Source organism: Manis javanica, chromosome 12 (genome assembly GCF_040802235.1).
Source record: "Manis javanica isolate MJ-LG chromosome 12, MJ_LKY, whole genome shotgun sequence".
Taxonomy (NCBI): domain Eukaryota; kingdom Metazoa; phylum Chordata; class Mammalia; order Pholidota; family Manidae; genus Manis; species Manis javanica.
The window spans coordinates 61,323,331-61,347,875 of NC_133167.1; the positions used below are offsets into that span (position 1 = coordinate 61,323,331).

The 24,545-nt window shown below is 39.7% G+C and overlaps 1 protein-coding gene across 13 annotated transcripts in view; it reads right to left on the reverse strand.

Moving 5' to 3' along the window:
* Positions 1 to 24,545, reverse strand: part of RAPGEF4 (Rap guanine nucleotide exchange factor 4) — a 310,512-nt gene that overhangs the window by 256,478 nt on the left and 29,489 nt on the right. For all 13 annotated transcript variants that reach the window (XR_012123693.1, XR_012123694.1, XR_012123696.1 and 10 more), the window contains 2 exons: positions 10,087 to 10,229; positions 7,794 to 7,882 (listed from right to left, as the gene is read on the reverse strand). Coding sequence is in view for 4 of the 13 variants with exons in the window: in XM_073218682.1 (XP_073074783.1) it covers positions 7,794 to 7,882; positions 10,087 to 10,229 (232 nt within the window). In the remaining 9 variants the exon portion in view is untranslated. The remainder of the gene's footprint in view (positions 1 to 7,793; positions 7,883 to 10,086; positions 10,230 to 24,545) is intronic.

The following is a 24,545-nucleotide window of genomic DNA, read 5'->3' on the forward strand; positions in this document are numbered from 1 at the left end:
TGCTGTTGTTGTTTTGGTTTGGAGAGTGCTTTTTGGAAATCTTAAAGGGGCAGGACAGGTCACTTAGACCAGAAGCAGGGAATCTGGGGATCTCTGGGCACTCTAACCCCCTGGGCAGCAGGGAGCACAGAGGCCCCTTACGGAGATAAATAGTCTCCTGGCTGCTCCCCCTCCAACGGGGCTCCACCATTTTGGAGGAACAGCCCCAGCCAGGCCAAGCCCACAGCAACAGCGGAGATAAACCCCAAAGCAACTGGGCAGGAAGCAGAAGCCCTGTCTGCGCACAGCTGCCCAGCAGAAGCCACTAGAGGTCGCTATTCTCCCAGGAAAAGGCTACAAACCAACAAGAAGGGAAGCTCTTCCAGCGGTCACTTGTACCAGCTCTGCAAACTATCTCTATCACCATGAAAAGGCAAAACTACAGGCAGACAAAGATCACAGAGACAACACCTGAGAAGGAGACAGACCTAACTAGTCCTCCTGAAAAAGAATTCAAAATAAAAATCATGAACATGCTGACAGAGATGCAGAAAAAAATGCAAGAGCAGTGGGATGAGATGCAGAGAAAAATGCAAGAGCAGTGGGATGAAGTCCGGAAGGAGATCACAGATGTCAGGAAAGAGATCACAGAAGTGAAACAATCCCTGGAAGGATTTATAAGCAGAATGGATAAGATGCAAGAGGCCATTGAAGGAATAGAAGCCAGAGAACAGGAACGTATAGAAGCTGACATAGAGAGAGATAAAAGGATCTCCAGGAATGAAACAACACTAAGAGAAATATGTGACCAATACAAAAGGAAAAACATTCATATTATAGGGATACCAGAAGAGGAAGAAAGAGGAAAAGGGATAGAAAGTGTCTTTGAAGAAATAATTGCTGAAAACTTCCCCAAACTGGGGGAGGAAATAATCGAACAGACCATGGAATTATACAGAACCCCCAACAGAAAGGATCCAAGGAGGACAACACCAAGACACATAATAATTAAAATGGCAAGGATCAAGGACAAGGAAAGAGTTTTAAAGGCAGCTAGAGAGAAAAAGGTCACCTATAAAGGAAAACCAATCAGGCTAACATCAGACTTCTCAACAGAAACCCTACAGGCCAGAAGAGAATGGCATGATATACTTAATGCAATGAAACAGAAGGGCCTTGAACCAAGGATACTGTATCCAGCACGACTATCATTTAAATATGATGGTGGGATCAAACAATTCCCAGACAAGCAAAAGCTGAGGGAATTTGCTTCCCACAAACCACCTCTACAGGGCATCCTACAGGGACTGCTCTAGATGGGAGCACCCCTAAAAAGAGCACAGAACAAAACACACAACATATGAAGAATGGAGAAGGAGGAATAAGAAGGGAGAGAAGAAAAGACTCTCCAGACAGTGTATATAACAGCTCAATAAGCGAGCTAAGTTAGGCAGTAAGATACTAAAGAAGCTAACCTTGAACCTTTGGTAACCACGAATCTAAAGCCTGCAATGGCAATAAGTACATATCTTTCAATAGTCACCCTAAATGTAAATGGACTTAATGCACCAATCAAAAGACATAGAGTAATAGAATGGATAAAAAAGCAAGACCCATCTATATGCTGCTTACAAGAAACTCACCTTAAACCCAAAGATAAGCATAGACTAAAAGTCAAGGGATGGAAAAACATATTTCAGGCAAACAACAGTGAGAAGAAAGCAGGGGTTGCAGTACTAATATCAGACAAAATAGACTTCAAAACAAAGAAAGTAACAAGAGATAAAGAAGGCCACTACATAATGATAAAGGGCTTAGTCCAACAAGAGGATATAACCATTCTAAATATATATGCACCCAATACAGGAGCACCAGCATATGTGAAGCAAATACTAACAGAACTAAAGAGGGAAATAGACTGCAATGCATTCATTGTAGGAGACTTCAACACACCACTCACCCCAAAGGATAGATCCACCGGGCAGAAAATAAGTAAAGACACACAGGCACTGAACAACACACTAGAACAGATGGACCTAATAGACATCTATAGAACTTTACATCCAAAAGCAACAGGATATACATTCTTCTCAAGTGCACATGGAACATTCTCCAGAATAGACCACATACTAGCTCACAAAAAGAGCCTCAGTAAATTCCACAATATTGAAATTCTACCAACCAATTTTTCAGACCACAAAGGTATGAAAGTAGAAATAAATTCTACAAAGAAAACAAAAAGGCTCACAAACACATGGAGGCTTAACAACATGCTACTAAATAATCAATGGATCAATGAACAAATCAAAATAGAGATCAAGGAATATATAGAAACAAATGACAACAACAACACTAAGCCCCAACTTCTGTGGGATGCAGCGAAAGCAGTCTTAAGAGGAAGGTATATAGCAATCCAGGCACACTTGAAGAAGGAAGAACAATCCCAAATGAATAGTCTAACATCACAATTATTAAAACTGGAAAAAGAAGAACAAATGAGGCCTAAAGTCAGCAGAAGGAGGGACATAATAAAGATCAGAGAAGAAATAAACAAAATTGAGAAGAATAAAACAATAGCAAAAATCAACGAAACCAAGAGCTGGTTCTTTGAGAGAATAAACAAAATAGATAAGCCTCTAGCCCAACTTATTAAGAGAAAAAGAGAGTCAACACAAATCAACATAATCAGAAATGAGAATGGAAAAATCACGACAGACTCCACAGAAATACAAAGAATTATTAAAGACTACTATGAAAACCTATATGCCAACAAGCTGGAAAACCTAGAAGAAATGGACAACTTCCTAGAAAAATACAACCTCCCAAGACTGACCAAGGAAGAAACACAAAAGTTAAACAAACCAATTACAAGCAAAGAAATTGAAACAGTAATCAAAAAACTACCCAAGAACAAAACCCCGGGGCCGGACGGATTTACCTCAGAATTTTATCAGACACACAGAGAAGACATAATATCCATTCTCCTTAAAGTGTTCCACAAAATAGAAGAAGAGGGAATACTCCCAAACTCATTCTATGAAGCCAACATCACCCTAATACCAAAACCAGGAAAAGACCCCACCAAAAAAGAAAATTACAGACCAATATCCCTGATGAATGTAGATGCAAAAATACTCAATAAAATATTAGCAAACAGAATTCAACAGTATATCAAAAGGATCATACACCATGACCAAGTGGGGTTCATCCCAGGGATGCAAGGATGGTACAACATTCGAAAATCCATCAACATCATCCACCACATCAACAAAAAGAAAGACAAAAACCACATGATCATCTCCATAGATGCTGAAAAAGCATTTGACAAAATTCAACATCCATTCATGATAAAAACTCTCAGCAAAATGGGAATAGAGGGCAAGTACCTCAACATAATAAAGGCCATATATGATAAACCCACAGCCAGCATTATACTGAACAGCGAGAAGCTGAAAGCATTTCCACTGAGATCGGGAACCAGACAGGGATGCCCACTCTCCCCACTGTTATTTAACATAGTACTGGAGGTCCTAGCCATGGCAATCAGACAAAACAAAGAAATACAAGGAATCCAGATTGGTAAAGAAGAAGTTAAACTGTCACTATTTGCAGATGATATGATACTGTACATAAAAAACCCTAAAGACTCCACTCCAAAACTACTAGAACTGATATCGGAATACAGCAAAGTTGCAGGATACAAAATCAACACACAGAAATCTGTAGCTTTCCTATACACTAACAACGAATCAATAGAAAGAGAAATCAGGAAAACAATTCCATTCACCATTGCATCAAAAAGAATAAAATACCTAGGAATAAACCTAACCAAGGAAGTGAAAGACTTATACTCTGAAAACTACAAGTCACTCTTAAGAGAAATTAAAGGGGACACTAATAAATGGAAACTCATCCCATGCTCATGGCTAGGAAGAATTAATATCGTCAAAATGGCCATCCTGCCGAAAGCAATATACAAATTTGATGCAATCCCTCTCAAATTACCAGCAACATTCTTCAATGAATTGGAACAAATAATTAAAAAATTCATATGGAAACACCAAAGACCCCGAATAGCCAAAGCAATCCTGAAAAAGAAGAATAAAGTAGGGGGGATCTCACTCCCCAACTTCAAGCTCTACTACAAAGCCATAGTAATCAAGACAATTTGGTACTGGCACAAGAACAGAGCCACAGACCAGTGGAACAGATTAGAGACCCCAGAAATTAACCCAAACATATATGGTCAATTAATATTTAATAAAGGAGCCATGGACATACAATGGCAAAATGACAGTCTCTTCAACAGATGGTGCTGGCAAAACTGGACAGCTACATGTAGGAGAATGAAACTGGACCATTGTCTAACCCCATATACAAAGGTAAACTCAAAATGGATCAAAGACCTGAATGTAAGTCACGAAACCATTAAACTCTTGGAAAAAAACATAGGCAAAAACCTCTTAGACATAAACATGAGTGATCTCTTCTTGAACATATCTCCCCGGGCAAGGAAAACAACAGCAAAAATGAGCAAGTGGGACTACATTAAGCTGAAAAGCTTCTGTACAGCGAAAGACACCATCAATAGAACAAAAAGGAACCCTACAGTATGGGAGAATATATTTGAAAATGACAGATCTGATAAAGGCTTGACGTCCAGAATATATAAAGAGCTCACACGCCTCAACAAACAAAAAACAAATAACCCAATTAAAAAATGGGCAGAGGAACTGAACAGACAGTTCTCCAAAAAAGAAATACAGATGGCCAAGAGACACATGAAAAGATGCTCCACATCGCTAATTATCAGAGAAATGCAAATTAAAACTACAATGAGGTATCACCTCACACCAGTAAGGATAGCTGCCATCCAAAAGACAAACAACAACAAATGTTGGCGAGGCTGTGGAGAAAGGGGAACCCTCCTACACTGCTGGTGGGAATGTAAATTAGTTCAACCATTGTGGAAAGCAGTATGGAGGTGCATCAAAATGCTCAAAACAGACCTACCATTTGACCCAGGAATTCCACTCCTAGGAATTTACCCTAAGAACGCAGCAATCAAGTTTGAGAAAGACAGATGCACTCCTATGTTTATCGCAGCACTATTTACAATAGCCAAGAATTGGAAGCAACCTAAATGTCCATCTGTAGATGAATGGATAAAGAAGATGTGGTACATATACACAATGGAATACTACTCAGCCATAAGAAGTGGAAAAATCCAACCATTTGCAGCAACATGGATGGAGCTGGAGAGTATTATGCTCAGTGAAATAAGCCAAGCGGAGAAAGAGAAATACCAAATGATTTCACTCATCTGAGGAGTATAGGAACAAAGGAAAAACTGAAGGAACAAAACAGCAGCAGAATTACAGAACCCAAAAATGGACTAACAGGTACCAAAGGGAAAGGAACTGGGGAGGATGGGTGGGCAGGGAGGGATAAGGGGGGGGAAGAAGAAGGGGGGTATTAAGATTAGCATGCATGGGGGGGAGGGAGAAAGGGGAGGGTGGGCTGCACAACACAGAGAGGACAAGTAGTGACTCTACCACATTTTGCTAAGCTGATGGACAGTAACCGTAATGGGGTTGTTAGGGGGGACCTGATATAGGGGAGAGCATAGTAAACATAGTATTCTTCATGTAAGTGTAGATTAAAAATTTAAAAAAAAAAAAAAAGAAAGAAAGAAAGAAAGAAAAGGGGGATTACTCGTTAACAGGATAAAACTATTGGTAAATCAAAGATCAACGCATGCTTTAAATATCCTTAATGTTGATCACTTAAAGGGTGTCAGATGATCAGCTATGGAGGTACTCTTTTCTGATAATATTCCTTTCTCTTAATTAAAAAAAAAAAAAAAAAAAGCAGTTACTGTGTGCTGACCTCCAATGAGTTCTGCACAGTGGTATAGAGGGCATGTCAAAGAGTGGGCAAAGGGTCTGTTTGTTTCTATGCAGAAGATCAAGGCCTAGCTTGGATACCCAGAAAATGAACTAAGATACGATATGAGGAGGAGCTTCCGGCATCAGCACTCTCTGGAAGACTCGTGCCGGGGGATGATCATCAAAAAGCCTCCACAGGGATCCGGACGATGCTGCGGTTGTGGCTGCATCCAGCCCACCGTCTCCTGGACTTGCCATAAGAAGGAGGAGGGAGATGTCTAGGCTGGCATGTGCATACAGTGAGACAACGAATTTGACTGGATCTGTACTGTTGGAACTCAACCAGGAGTTGGGAGGGGTGCAAGTTGTAGCACCCCAAAATCTCATGACTATAGACTATCTATGGTTAAAAGAACATATGGGATGTGAACAGATCCCAGAAATGGGCTGCTTTAATTTGTCTGATGGTTCAAGTACAGTTGGAAAATATCCATCATATTATAGATAAATTTTCACAAATGCCTAGGGTGCCTAAATGGTTTTCTTGGCTTCACTGGAGATGGCTGGTAATTATAGATTTGCTTTGTTTATGTCACCGTATTCCTATTATGTTAATATGTGTGTGCAAATTAGTAGTTTAAAACCTATACATACTTAAGGTACTATACAAGAAGATATGTCAAAGAAATAATCAATCCTCCCAAGTTTCCTTCATATGCTACATCTATAGCTTTTCTTCTTCCTTCCTAATTACAAACCTTAAATAGAATTCGTGCCTCATATCGAATTTACCGAGTATCATAATTCCTCCAGGTGGTAAAGATACCTCGAGACAAGTGCTGGGCATAGAAGCCACAGGGCATAAATCTGCAAAGAAGTAAAAAGCTAACCTTTGCAAACAATATGGCTTCTCTCTCACTTACCAACTTTACATTTCCCTGTATGGCCCCGGAAGATGACTGGTTAGCCAGAGACGGGTAAGATTCCTCAAGGGAGGAACAACCTAAGACAGGCACAGTCGCAGGGGGGCCATCAGGTGAGAATTTGGGGATCAACAGAGGTGAGGCTCAGAACCTCACCCCCCCTGCTTTGAGAGAAATCTTCTGCATCCGTGGATGTCTTGCTGCCCTTGTCTAGCCTGGATTAATACTTAGTCCATAGGCACACACCTGATCATCTGATCATCTACATTTGCCTTCTTACAGCACTAAACTATGTTTTCTACCTTTATCTTGCATCTACCTACCACTTCAGCATTTTATTAAAAATAAAAATAATAATAATAATAGGAGAAATGTGGGATCAACATATAAATCAAGTACAAAAATCAAATGAATATTCATATTTGACCTGATGGTTTATAGGTCATATTGCATGATCAAAACCGAAAGTTTCTGTGATGAATGCCCTTGTACTGTTCACCATGTAAGAATTTATTCACTCTGTAAGAATTCGTTCACCATGTAAGAACTTGTTCGTTATGCTTCAGAAGATTGGAGACTGACGAGAATTAGGCTTGAGATGGATTAATGATTGTACATTGAGCATTGACCCCCCTATACTGAATTTTATTGTTGTTAACAACCATTTGATCAATATATATGAGAGATGCCCTCTCAAAAAAAAAAAAAAAAAAAAAAAAAACATTCTCATAATAAGAAAAGTTTTGTAACTTTGTATGGTGATGGATATTATCTAAATTTATTCTAGTGATCATTTTGCAGTGTATACAAATGTCTAATCATTACACTGCACACCTAAAACTAATATAATGTTATATGTCAATTATAGCTCAATAAAAAAAAGAATACAGCAAAAAAAGACCAAACAAAAAACAAATGGCAAGAACCACAAAAAAAATTTTTTTAATAAATAATTATAAATCCCACTTTAAAATTAAAAAAAAAAAAGAATAAGGCATCTTACCTGATGACTACTGGTCTCAGATACTTTAACATCTAAAGACCCCGCCAGGACAGCATACCAGTTGGTTCCAATATCACCCTGGCGAAATACTGAAAAAGAAACAGCAGGGTAAATATACTAAATATACGTGGGCTTCACCATATGACCTAATAGTTTCTCATTGGTTATTAAACACATGACTTGGACCTAGCTGAGCTTACCACCCTTCCTCTATCTGTTCCCACAAGAACATGACATATTTTTGTTTTCCTCATTATCAACAAAGCTATGTCCTATTTATTCAAAATTCCATGAAGTGGAACTCTATTAACAGAACCCTTCTATATGTATAGAGCAGTAATAAGGGATGTATATAACCCTTACTGCTATAAGATCTTTTCAACATGACTGATGTTCTATGTCATTTATCTTAAATACATTTCATTGTCTTGTGATTCTTGAAAAATTAATACTCTAGATGGGGTACATATTAATAAGGTTATTTGACTTAGCAAAATACCAGTCCACTACCCAATTTCCCAGGTCTATTCATATTAAAAGCAATATATTTCCTAGAAAAGAATTTCTCCTTTAAAGCTAACTAAATGATAACTTCATAAATGATTAAGAAACATAAAATTTGCTTTACAAATTGTACTATGTTGTCTTTGTCTATTTTCCTGTTTGTTTTATAAATTCATTAATTTTAGGCATTAGGAGTTAAATACTTTTTGGAAATGACTCTCATCAGAAATTTCTGAAGCTGATTTTGCTTTACTTTTGTGACCTCAGAGAGAAAACATTCAGATAGAACCTTAGTGTCCATATCATGTTAAGCCCAGGATTTTGGATAATTATTCTGAAACACTGGTTCAAAAATTTCACACAAAACTATCCTTTTAGATACCCTATTTAAATAACTAGTTGGAATGATCTGATATTGTTCAATTCTTTTCTCAGAGTCAGAGATCAAGTGACTCAGTGAAAAAATTGCATGTAACTCAGTGGGACAGCTCAGTGTGGCAAGGCTAGCTTGCACACAAGCGAGCTTCTGGGAGCCATGATTAATGACAAGTTGCTCTCAGCTCCCTAAGGCCTGCTGTGGAAAAGCAAAGAACAACAATGGCACCCCACTAAGTACAACGATAAGCTTAAGATAGGAGATGGATGAGTTTACAACTGGCCTCTTCAGTAACTCTGCTGCTCCTAGCCTTTGTATCTGACTTATTTTAGAGTTCAGGTTTTGCCTTTCATGAACTTGGCCCCAAAAGACATTAACACTTGCCAAACAAATTCACGTACATATCACAGAAGATACATTTTGAAAACTGCTTTAAGAAACAGAAAATAGTCTCATCCCCAAAAGAATGAAGTTTCTGATATCAGTAAAAAAATAATATTGGTTAGAAAATAATTCGTTTAATAGAAATGTGACTGTTTGCAGGTACACACATGGGTAAACATCTTGAAGGATACATATAAAGTGTTAATAGCAATCTCTGTGTTTGGGGATTGTATGTGATTTTTATTTTTTCTTCTAAATTTTTACAGCGATGTTGTGACAAACCCAGCTAATGTCTGGTTTCCCGTAGCTATCTTAAAATCATCTGGGTCAAGTCTGAGCAAAAGCCAGCACCTGAGAATGCATTGCAAAACAAACACAAAAACAAGATGGGAGGGACCTGTGACCTTAGTAATGTCTGAACCACTTAATTAACTAATTCTGGAGCCATCCTGTCTCAGGACTTCCTGTATATGAGTAATTGATTTTTCCCTCCTGTTAGGAGTAATTGATTATTCAGGCCAATTAGATGAGAGTCATCCCAACAGATAGAATTTTTAACTTTTTTTAATGAAAAGTCACTATTTTTTTATGCAGCTGTCATCCCCTCAGCCCCTTATTCACACCTAGCATAGACAATATCACTCAGGTTAATTCAAAACTTACTATTAGCATTCATTAAGAGTCTTTTTTTTTTTATCTTTGTTCAATATCCTACTGGTTCACAAATTTCTTGGGTTAGAGAAAACAATTATTTAAATTTCTTAAGGTATAGCTGAATATATAAGTCAGTACCTCCTCCAGTTCCACCTGGAAAGCAGGCCACCCTAAAAAAACCATTTACATGCTGTGAACAAAGGAGCTAAAGAAATGCCTTCCTGGAGCTGATAGAGCAGGGGAAACTATCAGCCTAACACTTTTGGGTGAAGCTCAAATATGCCCCCTCTGTCTACAGGATATAGACAGCCATAGGAGGACCACAAATGAGCACAAACCATACATGAAATACACAACTAGAGGTGCATTTCTTACACGTTATTCCTTTCTCCAGGTTCTCATAATAACCACACAAACAAATCTGATGAAGGAGATTTGGGTGGAATTTCTCAAAAGCTTTAACTTCTTTCAGCCGTGTGAAGATTATATCCACATCTTCACTGGATCTTTCCAATGGCCTATGAAGGGGAGAAAAGACACAAAAAGCTGTATCAGTAGGGATTCACTTGAGTTAACGTGCATTATTCTAATTATATTCAAATTAAGGCAACTATCCCAATTGAAGTATCTCATTGCTAATATTTATCCACCTATCCCGTCACAGGTATCCAGGGTTTTGTCAACTATTCTCCTTCAATCACAACTACTGCAGATTGTGTGATATTGTGATAAATAATAAGAAATATATATTTGGTCTTTGTCCACTGTTCCTGGCACATAGCTCTAGAACTTATAGCTTCCTATATAAGAGCCATATGGGCATCCTTTGTTGTAATATTTGATCTTTGTCCTCAGTTCCTGAAATGCTTCAGAGCCATAAAGATGAAATGGGTGTCTTCTTGTTCATAACTAGCGCTTTCTGACTACAGCTAGCTTATGAGTTGTATGAGTTTTTATTAATGAGGTGACTTTTGGGAAGCCCCTAAGGATGGAGGCTGGCTGCCAGGGGAAACAATCATGTGAAGAGAGGGTTCAGACTTTCAAACCCACCCCCAATCTCTGGGGAGGAGGCTGGAGATTGAGTTCAATTACCAAAAGCCAAGTATTTAATCAATCATGCCTATATAATGAAGTCTCCATAAAAGTCCCTGAACTATAGGGTCTGGAGAGCTTCAAGGTTGGTGAACACAGGGAGATCTGAGAAGACTTGTGTACTTAGAGAGCAAGGAAGCTCTGTCTCCATTCCCATACCTTGCCCCATGTATCTCTTCTATCTGGCTTGTTCCTGAATCATATCCTTTTACACAAAATGGATAATCCAGTAACTAAACTATTTTCCTGAGTTTTGTGAACCACTCCAACGAATTATTCAAACCTGAGAAGAAGATGGTATAAACCTCTCTGATTAATACTAGTTTCTCAGAGGCATGGGTGACAACCTGGACTTATGATTGGCATCTGAAGTGGAGGGGTGAGGGCGGGGACAGTCTTGTGGGACTGAGTCCGTAACATGTGGAATCTGATGCTACCTCCAGGTAGTGTCTGAATTGAACTGAATTAAGTTGAATTGTAGGATACCTACTGGTGTTGCAGAATTGCTTGACGTGTGGAAAACCCACACACCTAGTGTCAGCGGTATTGGAGGTGTGGTAGTGTGAGAGTAAAGGAAACATAGGAGGTGGTTTTCCTCTACAGATGGCTATTGAAGGAATCAGCTTGAGAGTCATGAGTTTAAGGAGATGATTTTAGGTAGTGTTTAATCCATTAGGAAACCAGGATGTGAGAAGGTGCATGAAAATGCAGATTTTACTTAAAATTGAGGTCACATACACAAATGCCGCCAATCAGATACAGTGAGGAAAGAGCCAAATTCAAGGAAAAAAATTTCTTATACTAAAGCAATGGTGAAAGCAAACAGACAGACGAGAACTGATACAGAGCCTCAGTGCTGGTGATACTCTAGGGACAGTGGGGATCACAGTGAACTGCAGAATGGGGCTGTCTACAGGGGACAGACCTTATTTGGCTATTTTCCTTATTATTGTTTTGCATGGAAACATAGGCCCAGAAGTTGTCACATCTTCTAATTGTTCAAAGAAAGATGTCTAGATGTTTGATCACATTTCTTAAACATTGTGTGGGTCACACAAGAAACATCTATGCACTAGATTCAACCTATTGACCACCATTTTGTGTTCTTTGGATTAAGATAAACCAAAGAACCACATTAAAATGGGATCATTTTACAGATTATATAAACGAATTTCTTTTTTTTCTTTGAGCAGCTTCTCAAGTCTCTCTCTTCAACATGCTTTTGCAGGCTCATATAATGTTCCTTGATAGATATTTCACATTAGACAGAAACTATCTAACTTTGCATGTGTCCCAGAGCATTCTAGGATTCAAGGAAATTAGCTGGGCAAGGATGTGATCAAGACAGGTATTTCTCACTGAACACCGCTGTGCTCCCCTGAATTTACCAGCTTCCCTTGCAGTTATGTTGGAGCTCTGTTCTGGCCAGTGGATTATGAACAAAACTAGCATGTGTCACTTTTGAGACTGTTAAGAACCAGGGGGTATCTTTCTTCTCTCTCTTCCTCAACCACAACTTCATAGAGTGTTAAGGGTTGAATTGTGTCCCCCCCAAATAAACTGTTGAAATCATAACACCAGCACCCGTGAGTGTGTCCTTATTTGGAAATAGGGTCTTTGCAGCTATAATCAAATTAAGATGAGGTCATACTGGATCAGGGTGGGCCATCATCCAAGAAATGGTATCCACAGAAGAAGGAAATCTGGACAAAAAAAGGGACAAAGGGAAGATGGCTATTTGTGGTGGAGAAGTAGAGACTGGAGTGGTTTCTACAAGGCAAGGAATGCCAAGGATTGCTGGCCATCCTCAGAAACTAGAAAGAGGCAAGGAAGGATCCTCCCCTAGAGCCTGCAGTAGAACATATCTCTGCTGACACCTTGATTTTGGACTTCCAGACTCAAGAACCATGGGAGAATAAATTTCTGTTGTTTTAATTCACCTCATTTGTGGTGTCTTGTTTCAGTAGCCCTAGGAAATTAATACAGAAGGCATGTGTTTCAGACACTATAGTCTCAGGTTGGGGACTTTGTGTAAGTGACAAATAAACCACCATTGTGTGAAGCTGAGATCTGGATGTGGGGAAGAGAGTGTTGTTACCGCAGCATCACCTAACATCAGCTAGACTAACACAGAGGCCAGGACTAGATGTGCCAGAGCCCCAAGGAACTTGGGACATTGTCAGAGGAAGACAGATACCACCACGAGAGATGAACGTTTTTGGAGGACATGAGCAGATGACCTGTCACTTAGAGGAAGACCCTATACACAAGCTTTCATTAGTTTAGTTGCAGGGTCCTCACTGTCCACATCACACTTTCAGGCCCAAGAAAAGTGATTCAAAGTATGTGCCCATAACCATGGCCAGCCTTCTAACTCACTTTTCTACTGAAAGGGCTCGGATTCTGCTTACTGTGGAAGAGGAGGGGAAATCCTGATGTATTAGTTGCCCATTTATGAGATGACCAAGGGCCTGAAAGAGTTGAGAGGGTTGCAGGCTTTGTCAGGGAAGGGCAAGCACGTCAGTACCAGGGCTTCTTTCCACCTACCAGCCATTCAGAAGGACTTTATAAACTCCCTGACAGAAGTTACATTCTCAAAGGTAAGTGGCTTTGAGTCAGGGGCTAGACCTTCAGCACTTAAAAATGGGGCACAGACACTTCCAACAAGAGCCTTTGTGTTCCCAGTTGGAAGGAATTTCATAGGCAGTAAGGTCAATAGCAACTGGCAGAGGTGCCCCTCAGTGAGAAGCCAGGCCAGCAGGGCATGCCAGCAGAGAGCCACGTGTAGCCACACGCACTGGCACTAGCCCGCAGGCCCAAAGCAAAGGCAGCATTTAAATGACCATCAGAGGAACAATAAGGACCAGATGCATCCAACATTGACTGGACATTGATATAGAGGATTCTACTTAGTTACAGAGAAAATGAGAAGTGGAGATTAGGATCCATTTTTCATCAAGAAGGAAAGCAGTACCCCATTTTGTTAGGAAGGCAAACCAAAGCAGCTTAAAAATATTTTTGGCCCAACACGCTACAGAAGAAATGACTCAGAAACAGAATAGCAGAAAAAAAACTTACACACCTCCAAACAGTTCAAAACAAGCACAAAAGAACTTCAAGATGTGTAACTGGTTGTGTGACGCTAAGTAACAAAAGACATTTGAAAAGGGAAAGTCAATTTGAAATGACCAGGACAACTGTGAAACCTCTCTTCCTGATATTTTCTTTGGATATCCCCAGATTAGGTCCTAATAATGTGTCCCACTGTTAAAATAGACACACAAATTTTAAGCCATGGAAGCAACGAGATGCAATGTTTTACCTGTCATTACTTTTACTGGATACTTTATAGAGTGAGGGAAATTGCATTCAGCTATCTTTACTACCCCACTGTTGATAATCTTTGTGTTGTCCCTCTTCTCTGGTGTACTATAATTTCCCAATGCCACAAAGATTCTCATCTTTGTAGAGGTCATGCCTGGCACTTGCTTTATAAATCCCATAGTACCCAGTAGAGATCCAAACATGTAAAAATTCACTGGGTGTGATGTTCCATGGTGACCTCAAGCTGAATTCATCTTCTCTCCCACTTGTGCTACTGCACCTGCACTCCTCGGTCCCATGCATGGAGCAGGCTCATACTCCCTCACCACATCCAGGACATTCTCCCTATTCAATGTCTTTCAAATCCATCCCCCACTCTTTACCCCGCCTGCCAAATGCTTCAATTGAGTGTGAATGAAGGGCACAGGAAGCATGTGTTAGGACATGAAGCTGATCAGCAGTCCTTTCCTAGGAGGCTGGAAAGCACAGATTTCATCTAATAGTCAGCAGAAGAATTTTAAGCAGGGTAGAGGCATGACTGGATGTACACTTTGGAAAGATCTCCTTGACTGCACATAGGCAGATGTAAAAGAGTGAAGACCAGCAGCCAAGAGACCAGTTAGGAAGCTCTTGAAGTATTTCAAAATGATGATGTGGGTTTCTTTAAGTATAACTCACTCTAGGTTTCTTTACATTCCCTTAGTGATTGCATACAGCTTGTCCCCTAAATAAAAGTAAGTAAAAGCTCCAAGTTCAGAGAAGTTCTTTTCCTTAGCCTAGCATCTGACACCTAGGGCCCATTTTTTAAATCACTTTTTTAAAAACGTCACATTTAAAACATGTTCAAATAACAGTAAAAATCATTTATGAAAGAAGATACTGTGGTATGCAGAATCCTTGGTGGACTCCCACACCCTTGTATAATCCCCTTGAGTGTGAACAGAAGCTGAAATTGCTTTTAGTCAACAGAACACGGCAAGAGTGTAGAGATATCACTCCCATGACAATCTCAGCCTTTTTGTAACACTATTAACTTTTCAAAGGGCTTTGAAAATTTTGATCATCACAGCTCTGTTAGATGATGCAGTTATTATGAACCCTATTTTACCAGCAAAAAACATTTGACACAGTCTTAGGTGAGTATTAGTATGCTAAAATCATGTGTATTTGTAATGTCAATGATGACAAGGATATATCAAAAGTCTGAAACTCAAGATGTTTACCACTTACCATGTTGTCATTTTAATTATATGATTATTAACCGCTTAAAATACTGAAATGCTTACTCTTTACTGATTACAAGTTTTCCCAACAATGTCAACAAAATTCAGAAACATTCATTCAATCTGCAACTATTTACTGAGTATCCGTTCAAGAAGAAAATAAAGCACTTTGGTGATACAAGAGTGCTCCTGAACAGGAGGAATTAAGACTGACTTAGAGAGATTGTGTACAGCAGTGATCAAGGTGAAATGTGGCGAGAAGCACACTTAAAATAGGAAAGGAAAGAATAGGAATTCAGAAAATGAACAGACATCACTTGTGGATGAAAGTTCCATGAAGACTATGTGAAGGCATTATTGTAAATTCTTGCTAAAATCAGTTCTTTCTCATGTCTCTTCTTATGATTACAGGACCACCATTGTTTGGTCATTTAGTCTAAAAATTTGGTTAATCACTATGGCTCCTCTCCCTATGAGGTTTTTATCCACCACCTCCCAACCACACACACATACACAAAGACACACACACAAACACAGACATACACACTGACAAAGATTCTTTGTTAACCAAGCTTTAGTCAAGACTCCTGAACCTTTTCCTAGGCCCATCTGTGCATTTCCTTGTAAAATGAATTTTTAGCAATAACTCTACTAAGTCAGTTTAACCAGAACTGCTCACCCTCAACATCTGATTGGGTTCATCCTACCATACCCCAGGTGATCACCATCATCTTCAAAAAGAATACTGTTAGGTCAGTTCAGCCAGAATCCTCTTTACCCCAATGTTCTCTCTTAGTAATTTTCCATCCCCTGGCCTACCACTCTGCTCCTGGGCTATACATTTCTACTGTATTTGCAGTGGAGCCCAATCTCTCTCTCCCCACACTGTAAAATCCCATTGCAGTGTAAAGTCCCTATACGTATGGCAATGGTCCTGAATAAAGTTTGCTTACCCTCTTTGAAAAGTGTTCAGTGAATATTTTTTCTTTAACCACACACACACACACACACACACACACACACACTTGCACACATTCCTCAACTCAACTGATTGCTAACATTCTCTCTCAGCTCTTGATTCTGCCAACATTCCAGGTGACTCAGAAAAATTCCCCTGACGGATGTGGAGATCCCAGAAACAACAACAGCTTTCTATCCTCACAGCTGAGACTGACTGTCACAATGTGCTCCAAGACTTCTGTGCCCCTTCCAAAATATGGCCACACACACAGCTGCCACCAGAGAACAGTGTGTGATTTCAGCAAACTAACGGCCATTAGGCTTCCCTGTTTGGAAATCATGCCTGCTTGCTTTTATGTCTTTGTAAGTGTGAAGAGAAAACTGCTTCCTTGGGATCCCACATAAGATAAGACAGTTGTGGCCAGAGGTCACTATGAACCACCATTTGGGCCCTAGCAGAACAATAGGAGGGGTCAGACAAGTGCTCTGTGATCTGTCCTGTGGCACAGATTGATGCCTGGGGCACAGCGTTATTTGGGAGTTGAAAAAGCTTGCCTTCAGGCAGAGGGCAGGAATAGTCCTGCAATATCTAAATAATGATGACCGTGCATTTGTTAGCGAAAAGTGAGAGGGAAACCTTTTTGACCATGCTCAGTGTGTTGCAATTTATCTTATTACAATTAAAACAAAAATACAAAGTCAAAGTACAGCCTTGTCCAATTTTAACAGGCCCTTTTCAAAAATCTTCTCTGTACATGAACATGTAAACTCAGTACAGGATCACCAAGCTGAGCCAAAGTCTCCCCACAGCACGTGCCCAGCCACAGGGCCCCAGACCCCAGCCAAACTGGGATGCTTACTGGCCCCAAACATCACATCAAGTAGACCTCTATCATAACTTTCCCTAGGTAATACATGTACTCTACGAGCACTAAGTTAAAAATAATTTCTTTTGGCTCCTTAAACTTTTAGAATGGCTTCTGGGATGACTCAGATAACTGATGTTTCTTTTGAATGTTTTCCAGATAAGTTTGAACTAGTGACTTTTTTCCCTCTGTAGTTCTCACCATAGCAAGCAGAGCCTCTCCAAAATCATTCCATAGTACTTAATGCTACACTCAAATCTGAGAAGACTCCTTTCAAAAAATTGCCACTGCTACAACTAAATGTTTGGAGAGCCCTTAGGGCCTTGGGTTGTGAGGACTAGAAAATGGTCATCTCTTAAGTCAGATGTTCTGGTAATCTGTCCTCAGTCATCTCTGTTCTTGGGCAACTAGGAGATCCTTGAAGGAGAAAGAAAGTGGAAAAAAGGAAGAATATTGAGGATGGGGGTGCTGTGCTGCTTCACCTAGAATAGTGATTCTCAACCTTTTATCCATCACAACCCGCCTGAGGACAGGATCCGGCAGCAGCAGACGAAAGCACATTTTCGCAGGGGAGCTCTGAGCCTTCCCTTCTCTAAATCAGCAGGTTGAAAGTCCCTGGCTTCAAAAGAGAAGTGGGTATGAGACTGTAATGGTGGATAACCTGGCCCCTGTGTCCCACCTGTTACCTATTTCCTTTGGAAACTCCTCTGCTATTCTCATGTCATTCCCTTTTCTCCAGCCACACATGCCTTTGCTGCACCTTGAAGGCCTCTGAGCCCCCGAGAGCCCTTGTGATAGTTGTTCCTTCTGCCAAGCAGGCTCCTCCTCAGATACCTGCATGACTCCCCCTTCACAGGCTGAGCACAAACTCTCTTCCCAGTGAAACCTACCCTGACCACCCTACTTACCTCCCAGTCCTCTCAGCAGCACCTAACCTACTTTTGCCCACATTCTTTTCTCTCCATAACACTCCACACCTCCTAACAAAATATTTATAATAACAATGATTTACTTCTTTATTTCAATGATTGCCTCCACTAGCAACTAAGTAAGCTCCATGAAGGCAGGGACTTTTTTCCTGTTTGGCTTCCTGCTGCATCTCCAGTACCTTGTACAATGTCTGACATACAGGAGGTGCCCAATGAACACTGTTGAAAGAATAAATATACTTTTGTGCCTTTTGTATTTGTACATGTGAATGTATTACTGTTGAAAGCTAGTAGTATTACAAAGAAAAACAGAGTACTTTTTGGTTAAGAAACTTTGTCTGCAAAATTTTTGCTGTTCCCTATCACACTTACCAAATCAGAGTAATAAGGAATCCTCAGACTACCAATGTTCTGAATGAAAGAATATATAGAATCATTTAATTTTTTTAATAATAGCTTACTTATACACACCAAAATTTCTTGTGGGATCCATTCATATTTTCCCTCATTGTTAACTTTCATGACTACGTTAGTAAATGCAAATATTAAAAAACATTTTATTACTCAGCCTTTTGTGAAGGTAAAAACCATATGAGAAATGGAAAAATGCAGTTCTAAAGCTATATCCAGACACAAAGAGGGCAGGTACCATTTTTTAAAAAGATAATACTCAAAGAAATCCATTAAACTAGGCCCAAATTGAAAATGGTTCAAAACTAGAATATATGACATAGCACCAACAAATACAAGGGAGTTTATTATTCCTTCATGGAGATAATCAGGCTATTCTTGTGATAACTAATCTCTTCTACCCCATAATACTTGTAATGGATATAAGTATATTTAAATTGGGGGAAGATGGGCCTGAATTTACTTTAATTGATAAAAAACAGACAGAAATAGAAAAGTTAGCATATTGATACATTGGGTAAAGACAGGTCTCTAGATTAGTGATGTGAATATGGAAGCTTAAGTAATTAGTTCTTGTAAGGAATTAAAACTCAGGCAGAAGGACTAAATAATGAGCAATTTCAAGGCTTCTAGCAAAGAACCTAAGAGAGGACAGAACAATGAACTTCAGATGTCAAGGTCAGTCATCATTTTCACCAAGGGTTTTCAACTAGAATTTATCTCAATAGCTCACCAACCTGTTGTTGAACTACACATATTATATTTAGCAATAGTCAAAGAAATCCCAAGAGACATCTTTAGTTCACAGGCAGAATCACTTTTATATATGATGCTGTAGATTGGTCACTTAAGCACTGCATACAATGGCATTTTTTTTTAACATAAGGAATTTTCTATTTGTTAAAAAAATCTATTATTTCAATATAAAAAGAAAAGAACATCTACTTCTACTATGATGGAGTAACTGGTACCAGACTACCCTCCCACACTTAACAGTGGAACAGAATACATGAAGCAACTGCTTTCAGACATTGGAAAACAGGTAGCACAGGACTATGATCCCAGAAAGAGGGAAACACAAGAGGTAATCCACACAATTACCATGGTACTCTGCCTGGAGACACTCTCTGGAACATAGGCAGGGAGGGAGAGCGCCAGCAGAGCATGGCGGTCTCATGGGGCTGGTAGGGCAACATTTAGAATCCAGGGATGCTAAAGTGGCTGGGATGCAGTGAAGTGAACCAAAGACAAGGGAGCTGTTCACAGAAAGAGCTCCAAAATTTAGCATGGGGGTCTTCTTCAGACATTACCTACAAGAGAGGCCTAGCAGATGACAGCTCCTCAGAGTAGAAGCTGAATGGAGATTCTGGAGGTGACACAAATCTGAGAGATACAGCAGCTCTGAGCAGCCAGAGTAGACAGACTTATCAGTCACCCTGGACATTCAACTGAGACTCCAAAAAGGCACTGTAGTCCAAGACCTAGAACTTCCCTAACAAAGCTTAAAGATAGCCTCAATAGAATCAAGCTGATTGGTCAGTAAGTTGTCTGCCATAAACACAGAAGTTGACATGCTTTAAAGAAAAAGACCAAATTCTAGACTATCATTATCACCGTGTCATAATATCGAGCATACAACCAGAAATTACAACATATGTGAGAAAACAGGAAATGTGACTCATAACCAGAAACAATCCATAGAAACAGACCCAGAGATAACAAAGATAATGAAAATACAAAAAACTTTAAAATAGCCATTATCAATATGTTTCATGACTTATAAAAAAGATTAGCATAATGAGTGAACAGATGAAATATCAGAAGAGAGATGGGTACTATCAAGAAAGAAGCAAATGGAAATTCTAAAACAATTTGTATTGTAGAGAAATACAAAATATGAAATGAAAAAAAAAAGTCACTGGTTGGGCTTAAGAGTAGGTTGGACACTACAAAAAAAAAAAAATCAGTATATCTTAAGGCAACCTGTAGAAAATTATCCAAACTGGAGCATGGAGAGAAAAGAAGAAGATTAAGAAACTCAATGATCTATGAGATAGTATCAAGAATTTAATCTACATATAATTGAAATCTCAGGAGGAAAAGAGAGAGAAAATGGGAAAGAAAAAGATGTGAAGAATTGCTGAAATTTTTCCCATTAAAAAAGGCAGTAAATACTCTGAAGAGTCTAAAATGTTATGAAACAAAATTTCTACTTTGTAGTGTGGTATATTAAAGATGGCCACAAATGTTTTGTCATTATCTCTGTCAAGAAGTGGGACTTATTCTCCCTCATCATGAATCTAGGCTGGCCCTGTTACCAATAGAATGTGGTAGAAATGATACTAAGTCACTTACGTTAGTACTGTCACTAACAAGCTATACTGCCTTGAACAAGTTGCTTAATCATGCTGGGCCTTGGTTTCCTCATATCCAAAAGGGAACCATAGGGCTATATTATGTCTGAGATTCAGTCCACCTTTAGAAAAGTCTATGTTCTAAGAGGAATTATATATTGAGCCAATAAATAAATAATAAAAATAAATAAGGGTGCTCTTCCAAAGTGTTGCCCTATAATTACTTTGCAGCTCAATATCTAAGTATCTTAATCAAAATGAGACCAGGCCTTCCAGATCTATCGCAAGTCAAAATATACTCAAGAATTTGTTTGGAATGATGTTTCTGTAGCATACCTGGCTATGGCCTATAAACTAAAGATTAAATAGTCTAGGGTTCTACCAGCTGAAGTCATTAGTAAACTAAAGATTAGTTAGAGTATGGTAAGATACATTCTTGCAGATATAGTCAAATTCTCTTTTTTCCCACAGTTCTTAGGATTTAATAGTGAATAGACTGTTAAATAAATCTAGAGTTGGCTAATAGAGAAAATACTGCATATGACTGTTTGATAAATTTTTGTTAGACTAAAACCTTTCCCATATCCACCAAGTTTAAGACACCTCATTTCCATAGTTTCAACACTATAAATGCCAGGGGAAACAGATGCCATGAATTTCATTCTTTTTGGAAACAATTTCTGGTAACATTTTCAGAGGGAAAATGCCAAGGGCAGTGCTCAACAGCATAAATTTCCAGCACTCTCGCTACAGACAATGGAACACTCCAGGCAGCAACATGATTCAGCCCAAGGACATATGGCAGGGATTATTATAAGTTAGGGATGAAGATTCAATTAGACAGCCTTTCTTTTTACAGTTAGTCATTTTGGTTTTCAAAGTGATCAGAATTAACAGTCCAGGCTAGGTAGGCTGGTGTCTCTTTTTAAAAAGGAAAGACCCAGCCTTGCATATAATTTCAGGCACAGTTTGAACTACTGCATCCAGAATTTACAACTACCCAGGTAATAAGATGCCTAGAGAGTTCCCAGAAGGCCAGTGACGGACCAATACCACTATCATAATGGCCCATTTAGTAATAGAATATTGTGACTCCCCATCCACACTGAAGACGCAGCTCTAGTTTGACAGATGATAACAGACTTCTTAAACACCAGAAGCTGGCCCACCTCTTCTAGCCCTCCTAGGGGAAATAGGGAGCCACTCTCCAGGACCAGCAAGAATCTGATGCTCACACCCGTCCCAGTCCCAAGTCTCTGAGCAAGCCAAGCAGGAAACTCCTTTGTTTCACAGCTCTTATTTGCCCAATCAGAGATAAAGGGTATCAGAGTTCTGAATTTTAGTCTTTAATTGCATTCATCCAAAAAGTTTGTTGCATGTTGTCTAAGTGCAAAGTACAGTGAAAAGTTTTTTGAGATTTACAGAAAGATTAAGTTTTTGATTCTGTCTGAAAACAACTTCTGATCTATAAAGAGATCTAAATGATAATAATGCAAGGATGAAAGCAGTCGCTTGGGTCCACAGAAAAGTACACAAAAGTTTATGCAAAAATTCCCAGGGGTTCTGAGCTAGAAAAGGCAAGAGTGAGTAAAGATGTCTTCACAGATAACTTTTTTTCTTTCAATTTTCAGCTTTCCACAGCATTTTGGGTCATAGAGAATGGGCAGAAATTGTTTAAGTACAAACAGAGGGTACAAGGTTTCCAGGTAACAAGATAACTAGGCATGAGCAAAGACACAGAGGTAAGAAATTACAGGCCAAGAGTAGTCTTCAATGGTTTGAGGTTCCAATTATTTCTCAAAGAGGAAAACTGAGAAATAAGATTGGAACCCTACAGGTACAAGGCTGGAATGCCAGCCAGCGAAGGCATATAGACTTTATTCTGTTAACCATGGGACCAGCAGAGATTTTTAAGGAGGCAGAGAAAACCAGAGCCATCATTTTGGAAAATTAGTCTTCTAGCAGGGAATGAACTGGAGAAAGGAACAAAAGGTACGGAGTCTAATTAGGACAGATCTTTTGGGCCCCATATGTCATGTTCATTCAGGTGTGACAACAGCCTTAACTCTCTTCTCCTCTCCAATGTCCATTTAGAAGTCAAGTGACACTAAATCTAGTTTTTCCTGGGATAGTCATGGCTTAATCCTATAGTTATGGTGAAACTATTAATAATCTCCCATTCACTCTCAAAAGTATCCCGACTTGGACAATATATTACATATGCACCTTACTTAGGTAGCCTTCTTTGTTCCCCCTTTTTGCAGGTGCTCTCCTAGATATCAGGGATGTGGGGCCAATTCATACAATTCACAGCCTTCTTCCCTCCCTCACTGAACAGTGATTATGTGGTGGTTGGTCTCCCTCCCCACGCCACTAGGTAATCCCCATTCATTTGCTTTACAGAGTCTGCTGCTCTGCAGCTCCAGGACCATGGAGCAGAGCAAGACACAGGTCCGACTGAAAAAGTGCTGGTGTTGGAGAGGGGACATTGGGACAGCAGAGGAGGCACAGGAAGAGGACATAGGGACACTAGGGGCAGGGAGAGATGGACGACAGGGCTATGATGAGTAAGCTACTGATGAGTAAGATTTCAGACCTTTGTCTTTTCTCATCTGCAAGTGTCAGTGGGTGTGTGAAGAAGATGAAAGGGTACATGGTATGAGGAAAACTAAAAATGTGGCTTGACTGTATGAAAGTAATCCTAATTATAGTCATTTATTCGATCATCATATGAACCATTTGTCCTTAATTACAATGATGTCCAAGAACAAATATGTAAATCATGAAAGGTTCCAGGTCATTTTTATTGTAGCTTCATTTGGTTATAATAATAAACTCTCCATATGTGTTTATAATTGTGGTTTGTTACTCATGCAGCATGAACACTTGCTTATAATATTGATCCCTTCTAATATAATACATCATTTTATACAGTAAAAGCTCTGGATTTTTCAGATACCTATGAACTTTTATGAGAAAGAAAATGCCAAGCCAACAGGCATGATCTGTCAGAGCCACTATAAATGTGCAAATAGTGGCTGCATGTCTGGGAGGGCCAAGGCCACTGAATGAGAGGAGAACACTGCAGCCATGCAGGCGGGAGTCAGCCTGACGAGCCTGCCCCAAGAAAGAGATAGGGAAGTGCTTACTGACATTTCCTGAATGGCCTGGGTGCTTATGCTAAATGAGTAATTCTAGGTTTGTAATACAACTAGTGCAAATAAAAAACAAACACAAAATATTTCATAAGAAAATAAGCTTGACTCTTCCCCCTGACCATGGACAACTTTAGCACAGGGACCCCATTTGATACTTTGGTTGCCTAGCACAGTGCCTGGCACCAGAGCTGGAACCTGGTGCACTGATTGCCCTCTTGCCCACCATATTTTTATTCAGGGCCACACAGAGATGTGTGACTGCCCCAGGCAGGCTGAAAACTAAGGGCCCCTTCAAACATTCTCTGGCTCTTAGCTCGTTGTTTCCTCAGCGGAGAGGCTGAGTGCAGCGGAGGGGAAGGCAGAGGAAGAAGACCAGGTAAACTCTCGGCTCCTCCTGTGTTCCCCAAGCAGCTCCGGGCCGGTCCAGATTGGCACACCTGCTCAGTACACACGCAAACCGGCTCTGTGCATACGTTGCCAGCAATACCAGCAAAACCTCCCCCGGAAAGTGGTCGGT